Source organism: Lactuca sativa, chromosome 4 (genome assembly GCF_002870075.4).
Source record: "Lactuca sativa cultivar Salinas chromosome 4, Lsat_Salinas_v11, whole genome shotgun sequence".
Lineage (NCBI taxonomy): Eukaryota > Viridiplantae > Streptophyta > Magnoliopsida > Asterales > Asteraceae > Lactuca > Lactuca sativa.
In genome coordinates this window covers 204820763-204829293 of record NC_056626.2, presented here as the reverse complement: position 1 = coordinate 204829293, position 8531 = coordinate 204820763, and the positions used below count along the sequence as shown (strand labels likewise).

General features: G+C 34.3%; 1 protein-coding gene across 1 annotated transcript; it reads left to right on the top strand.

Annotated features, from left to right (window-relative positions):
* Window positions 1-5335: 5335 nt before the first annotated feature.
* Window positions 5336-7974, top strand: LOC111918481 (zinc finger protein ZAT9). Its single transcript, XM_023914142.3, has one exon. It carries the CDS (start codon window positions 5836-5838, stop codon window positions 7300-7302), a length of 1467 nt encoding a protein of 488 aa, XP_023769910.1. The 5' UTR covers window positions 5336-5835; the 3' UTR covers window positions 7303-7974.
* The last annotated feature ends 557 nt before the right edge of the window (window positions 7975-8531 follow it).

Below are 8531 nucleotides of genomic sequence, written 5' to 3'. Positions count from 1 at the left end.
TGAGTCTTAGTACAATTGTATGTATAAGAAGAGGAATCAAGAATTGAAGAAATGGTTAAATCAAGAAGTCAATCATACTTCGTTCCAATGACAAATCTTAAAGTTAAGATTGTGACAATGAGTGATAAGTATTAAAAGGTTTATAACGTTCATCAAATGTGAAAAGTTGTGATGTCTTGGATAAGACAATGACCAACTAGGACCAATTTATGAAGAGTTTTGATAAAAGCTACACTAACTCTTGAATATTTGTTTGTTAAGAAATGTTTTGACAAGAGAATCTTATATGTCAAGGAGTTAGTGGGAGTCTTAATGGTCTTGAAAAGTTTCAAGAACAAATCAAATAAACCTTATCGATCATCACTAGCACACGAGTTGAGGTTTACAACCTATCGTGTTGACATTATTTTGATTATGTGCCAATCCAATCAAGTTAATTATGCATGTGAGTTCTATGAGTTCTCATTTTGAACGCATAAAAGGCAAAGCACCTTAATCAATGAAAGGTACATTGATAGGAAAGGGTGAGCTGCTTAACTACTTGGAAGACATGGTGGGCAGCTGTGCTACCATAAAGGCAAGAAATCGAGATCAAGAAAGTTCGATCCATAAGAGTTTGAATTTGTCGTAAACCTTGGTTTTAACAAATTCACATGGATAGGAACACATACACCATTTAAATCTAAGTGTCATAAGATTTCCTCCTTCATGAAAATGATTGTGAGGAAATGCTTTCACTAAGAAAGATTTTAAGAAGATAGTGATTGTAAAATTGCATTCTCGAATTCGATTATGGTTACGGTATCCCTTTCCATAATTTGAATTGTGAGGTTTGGCAATTAGTCTTAAGTGTTTAGACACACATATGAACTATCGAAGGCAAAGGTGTATAAGTTCAAGAAACCTTGATAAAAGATTATCAAAGCACTAAGTATTAGAAACATGAACTTAAGAAATTCAATAAGCATTGTTTTTCTGAAAGTTAAGATGTTTATGAATACATGTCGAAGCTAGTGGGAGCATAAGTGTTATGTTTTTATAATAATCATCAAGATAGTGGGAGCATAAAAGTTATGATTGTATGATTATTAAGGAAAGTATTGCAAGATTAGCAATATTAATTATAGAAAACAAGAGTCATACTTTGCAAAGTCGCAATAGTTGAAGAGTTGTTTTGCTATAATTAAGGGAGAGAATATTATGCTTCATTTCAAATCTAAAGGTTTAGGTTGAGAAATGTTAATAAAATTTAGTCAAAGGTACAAAGTGTGTTCTTAAAATTTCGATTATGATTACGGCATCCCTCTTCACAATTCGAATTTTGAGAACATAGCAAATAAAACATTATGCGTCGTGTCCCATACGCTTCGGGTATAGGATCGATTGCAAATGCTTTAATGTTTGACCATTCTAAAATTTTCCAAATGTCGAGCGCATTTAGAGGGAAAAGGGACTAGAATTGGTTTTGACTAAAATAACTAAACAACTATCAAAGGACAATCCAAGTTCGACAAGGATTGGTCGCTTGTGAGTAGTTGGAAGTATAGTATTGGAAAATATGGAAATGTTTCCATATTGGATGGACCATATCGGCATCATTACGAATAGATAAGATTCTATTAAGAATGAGTTGTCATATGGAACATATGGAAGTGTGTCCATATTGGGAATTGAATATTGAGAAATCTATGACTAGATTAGAAACTTCTATGCAAAAGGATGTTCAAAGAAAGTACTTTGAGTGAGAGACATCACATCTATGGAATTGTCTTGTAACAATCTCCGAAAGAAGACTTTGTAATATCATTGGCAATAGTCTTAGTGACTTTGGGGCAGTGACATTACGAAAGGATAGTTGCATAAGAATGTTAGAATCTAGCATATTCTATAAGTAGCAAGAATTTGATATTCTTTTACTTATGAAAAGGATTTGGAGTTGTGAAATGAGAATGATTGGAAATGTGTTCAATGTGATCTATTTCACAAAGTAAGAACCATAGGTAAACATTGTGTGCATGCTAGGAGCATGGGACAAGTGTTGTAATTCAAGTAAGAAGTTGATTACCCGAAACTACAAAAAAATGAGTAATCAATATGGTGATAAATAAAAGGTGTTTTATTTATGCTCAAAGGGTTGAGGCCATATGGGATTAGTATTATTCTTGTGTTTCACATTTGCATGTTTTGACTTCCAGAATAATTGAATTTATTAAGAATAATCGAATTATTCGAACGGGCCACAGTCGTTCATATGTTGGAAGTAGATATGAATGAAGACTGTCGTGAATTGGTGTGTTGATTGTCTAAAAGAGTATTAGACATAAGCAAATGTTTGCTGCAACGTTCATGAGTGCTTATGAATGTGATTTGAGCATTGGATTAGACCCACGCTCACTTGGATCACTCCATGGATTGTATCACGAGTGATTGGTGAGACGATAACATCTTATATTCTTGAAACCGAGATGTGTGAGTTGTATCTTGCAAATCGGTTGCACATTGATAATATGTAAACGCACCAGTAACTTGGTGTTATAAAACATATTGTTGTGTGTGATTCGGTGCGTGAGTACAAGCAAGCATTGTATCAAAGTTTATCTGTTCCTTTTATTCAAAGTAGGATAAAAGCGATATCTTTGGGCCCCTCGATGGTTTAGTGATGACAAACGTAAATGCTCGGCCGGGCTAGGGCTAATTTGATTTGTTCAATTAGTCTGTCGTCATAAATCAGAAATCGAGAAGTAGTACAAAGAGAATGATTAGAAATCATATCTCATATGATATCTAGAATGGAGGAATATATGATCCCTTATCTAAGGACACGCGTATTTGATATGATAAGAGTTGACAGCGGCTTTGGAAAGCTACGATTGCAGATCGGGATTCGAAGTCATACACAGAATAGTTGTTAGACTTATCCAAGTGGGAGACTGTTGGATTAGTGTCTAAGTCCATAACTATTTTGGTATGTACTTGACCCGATGGTGCATGGTCCTTTTGGGTTGCCTTCACCAAAGCAACTTGATTGGAGAAATAAATAAAGAGAGAGGTTATTATGATTTATTAATATGTTATAAGAATAATATATTAAAGGAGAAATCATATTTGTTTAATTAATATTGAACAATAATTAATTAAGAATTAATTTTGTGATCAAGTGTAATTAATTAAACTAGAGGGGCTAAATTGTAATTATGTGATAGTTACAAAATAAGGTAAGGATTATCTTATATATATGGTGAACGAATTTGAGGTGTAAATCCCTTAGAATTTGACTAGGATAAGGATTTCTAGGACTTATCTTATGGTTGCTTGGTGGACAAGCAACTAGATAAGGATAAGGACTAAAACCCTAATCTTTACACCTATATAAACCTCCTAAGGCTTGTGAATTCGGCCAACCCTTCCCAAGAGGTCCTAAGGACGAATTCTAACCTCCCTCCTCTCTCTTTATACCTTCTCCACTTGCTTATGGTGTTTGTGAACCATTAGAGGAGTGATACTTGTGACTCTCAGCTTTCCAAGGTCAATTCAAGGAGGAATTGGATTGTTATTGCTATATAACAATCAAGGTATGTTCTTAAACCTAATTATATGTTAATATTGATTTCCATATGCTAGAATTAGGGTTTATAGTCTTGGATTCAAAGTATGTACAATAGAGAAACCTAGATCCAAGCATTAGGGTTTGTATGAGCACATAGGATGTCTTATGACCAAAACCCATCAATATTGTAGTGCATTGTTAAGATTTGCATGATTATCTAGTTGCTATTATGTGTTTGTTTGTTTTACATGTCGACATAGTGTGGTTGGGTTGAGACTGTACTGCTTTATGTTGCCAGTCAACAAACCCAGGCAAGCCAACCGAAGAGTTGTGGGCAGATGGCAATCCAACCGTGAGGTTGTGGGCCAGAAGGGGACAATCCAACCATTAGGTTGTGAGCTGGGGCAATCCAACCGGAAGGTTGTGGGCCAGAAGGGGACAATCCAACCATTAGGTTGTGAGCTGGGGCAATCCAACCGGAAGGTTGTGGGCCAGGGGTAATCCAACCGGGTGGTTGTGGACCCAATACATATTATTTGTATATGTTCTGTTGTGAGGCATTTGGGGAAAACTCACTAAGTTTTGACTTACAATTTAAGTTTTATGTTTCATGTACTTCAGATGATTAGGGGAAAACAAATGCGTGATCGTGCCCATCCTTCTGATTTGATGATATTTGATTTTAGGATACGCTGATTCTTGATTATTACTTGTGGGAATTATGTTTTGTAAACAATTATGATTTTTGGTTGGATTTTAAAAATGAAAATTTTACCTTGATTATGAGATGTTAGTCTCTCTCTCTCTCTCTCTCTCTCTCTCTCTCTCTCTCTCTCTCTCAAACACAAAGTAAACACATATACACTTCAAAATTTTTTAGTTTTGTTTTACAAAATAAACACCCATACTCATGGATCTGAAATCATTCTCAAAATCGCAAGAATCAATCCACACACACACAGAGGGAGAGAGGGAGAGAAAGAGAGAGAGAGATAGAGAGAGAGAGAGAGAGAGAGACTCTTTTATTTTTTAATTGTTTAAATAAATAAATAAGTATTAGATTTACAAAAATAAAAGAAAAAAAATATAACTACCCCAAGGATATTATTGTTATTTCAATTTACTTAGAGACCAAATCTGCAACGAAACTAACTTAAAAGAATCACGAAACAAAAAAAAAATATCAAAATTTAGACTATACCAATGAAAAAAATACATATCAAATGACAATTTTTTAAATTATTATTTATTTATTTATTATTTTTTTGAAAAAAAGAAGAAAATCTATTTTCGCTATTTTATTTTTATTTTTTCAGCTTTTTAGGTTTTAAACTCTGCAGGCTTTGTACTTTGTTACTTTACATACATACTGGTTGGAGGTTGTGGGCCTTTTCTGATTTTATAATGACGAAACCGCCCCTCATTTTGCCACCCAATAAATACTACCATTTACTTTTTGAAACAGGTGCAACTTGTCATTACCTAATGGCGCCATTAGTTGATCATACTGACGGCAAACTTGAGGTGTTTCTGGGACCCACACCCACTACTATTTTTCTCTAAATTTATTCATCCGAAAGAGCTAAAACACACCTGTATCCAGAACAATGATGCTCTAGAGACTTGTATACTATGCATTACCACTTGTACATTTTCTGGATGTAGGAAATTGAGTTAATTGAAAGCGAAAGAAAGTAGAAAAGAATAACCGCCGGAAAGTCGAAGAAGCTTTCAAAGTAAAGAATAGTTGAGGGGCAGTTGGTTGGTTTCAAGAGTTGAGGAAGAGGATCTTAGCTTCCATATATAGCCATAGAGATGATCAAATGTGGAGAAATCTCAGCCGTTGGATCTGTACTAGCGTAGGATTCTCAGTTGAGTACACGTGCTTCCATCTCTTTTTATCCTTGCTTCCATGCATGGGTTTCTCCATCTCCACCTCTTCTCTTCTGTCTCTATATATTTCTAGAGAGAGAATCACTCAAAAAAGTTTAGAGAGAGAGTAGCTTTTCTTTGCTTCATCATCGATCATCTATCATCCATCATCGCCTATCGTCAATCTTTTTTCTTACTTCAAATCTCAACTAACTAAAGCTACTTGCTATGAGTAGATCTTGATATTTTTCTTGAGTGAAATCCGAGATGGGTTCTTTGTTTTTCGCTTCGATCTTACAGAATTTTAGCTTTTAATCTGGTTTATTGATCTGGGTGTTTCTCGATTTTCAGTTTTGATCTTGAATTCTTCTCTGTTTGACTTCAATTCGATCAGAATTTCGTACTTTTTACCAAAAATGTCGAATTTGATCCAAGAAAGTAATCAAGAATTGATGAAACACTCGTGTAAGCTGTGCGACAAGAGCTTCCCTTCTGGTAGATCCTTGGGAGGTCACATGAGGTCTCACGTGCTCAACTCCCCCGATCATCATCTTCATCAACACCAGAAACAGATGAAGAAGCTCTCATCTGTCAACAATGGCGGAGAATTAATCAAGAACGATACTGTAGTAGAAATCGATGGTTCTTCGAATGATTTGGGTTATGAGCTGAGGAAAGATCCAAAAAAGACTCCAAAAGTCAATGATTCAAGTCAAATGGAGAATTGTTTGGTGGTTCTTGATAAGCTCTGTAAAGAATGTGGAAAAGGTTTTCAATCTTGGAAGGCGTTGTTTGGGCACATGAAATGTCACTCTGAAAAAGTCGCAAACAACAACAAATTGAATCAAGATTCTTGGACTAGTCAATCGGATAATGAGAATTCTGGTGTGAAAGATCGACGTTTGAAGAAATCAAAATCAAGAAACGGAAAAATTAAAAGGTATAAAGTTACTTCTGCTACAACTGCTACTGTTACAACAACCACCATTACAACAGCTTCATCATCAATCTCGATGAATGCTAATAATAATAATAACAACAACAATCAAATAAGTAGTAATCATGCTTCAACGAGTATTGTATCTGAGATTGAGCAAGATCAAGAATCTGAAATTGCTATGTGTTTGATGATGCTTTCGAGAGATGAGGGAAAATGGGGCAATGAATTTGAATCATCTAATTACTGCAATTCCTCTGCTTTTGTGGGGTTGACTAAAGTTGAGGGTAAAAAGCGAATTGGGAAGGGTTTCAAGATCAAGAAATTAGCAGAAACACAAGTGGGTGTTGATTATCTTGGAAGATCTGAAGTGGGTTTTACTGGAGTTGAGAAAATTATGATCCAAAACGATGATTTTAACGACGAATGTGAGTTGTTTTTTGGAAGCAAGAGAAAGTTTGAGTGCATTACTTGTAACAAAAGCTTCGATTCTTATCAAGCACTTGGTGGGCATAACGCAAGTCACAAGAAGTTAAAGGGAAGTCTAGATCCGAAAACCGAAGGTGAAAACACAATCGAAAACAAACCCTTTTTCGATCATGAGCATATAATCAATGGGTTTGATTCAAAACCATCTGATAATCATCAAACGACAAAAGCTTTCAATCTTGGTGTTCGTTCTTTGAAGAAATCAATGGCGTTGGGAGCACATGAATGTCCAATTTGCTTGAAAATCTTCTCATCTGGGCAAGCTTTGGGAGGTCACAAGAGATCGCATATGATTGCAGAGGCTAAATTGAATCAACAAACAAGCATGAATCTTATTGAGAAAAAGAATGAACCTGTTCGAGGGTTTTTTGATCTCAACATGCTTCCCGATACAATGGAAGAAGAACCATGGCATCATGAATCAACGACACTACTTGGTTTGCTCTCAGCAATTTAAAAAAACAGTAGTAACATCATTTTAAGAGTGTACAGATTTCATTAATTCTTTGCATAATCGATGTAATATGCTGCTTGAATAGTAGCCATACACAGTTACACACACAAACACCACTTACACACACTACCGCAACACTTTCATTTTTTTTTTGTGCTTTTAACTACATTGTTTTGATCAAGGGATAATTCTTGTAACATTCGAGATTTCATTTGTTTAACTCATTATCTTGGGTTTTAATATATTTTCTTACTCTCTGTTTTGGAAAATGAGTTAGAATTGAAATCTCAATCACTTCTTCAAAAGGGAGCAACTTTATTACATATATGACATGTGCAACTGTGGAATACAGGGGAAAATAAATCAAAGTTAGTAGCTACACATAGATTCGAGAAAGTCAAATTAGGAGCATATGGATATGAGAAATTGTAAAATGAGAGCAAAACAAGGGTGAAGTGGTTGAAAAGATGAAGGGGAGAATTATAAAATATGATGAAAAGTGGGTTGTATAGTCACCAACCATCACAACACACATTGACAACTCCTTGTTTCACCTCTATGAATCTTTCATAAGTCATAACTATATAGTGCTAGTGGATTATAGTTTACTTTGGGTTTCATGTTAATTATATTATTATGTTAATGATGTTCTTAATATAAGTATCAAAACTTTTGAAGTTATCATTTAAAAGTAGTTGCAGCATTGACTTTGATTTTTGAATTGTTTTATGACATGTAGTAGTTTTATGTGAAGTTGGTATTTTACCAGGTAATATGACTATAGTGTTTATTATGTGTAAATTCATTGATCCTGAAATGATATTTTGGGGTTTAGACGAATATTTGAATCATGTTTCTAAAAGATTATGAACATTGATGAATATAATAGATGGAATATACCAATATTGCTACTGTGAAATACGTTGTTTTTATTCTGTTTAAACATGACATACTTGTGTAGATGAAATTGTGGTATTCCGCCTCACGTAATTGTTAGTTAAAAAATTGTATAATTAATAAGAATTAATTTAATAGAAATTTGTATTGTATCATTTACAAGTATTAAATTATCTGCTAATAATAATTTTTTTATCTTGGTTCAAACATCATCTTCAATAAATAAACATGTAAAAATAGCGAGGTGTCATAAACCTTTTTTTTCATAAATTTCTTTTCCACCGGTTTATAACATGGACCAACAATAACAAATTATTTTATAAGGAAACTAGGTT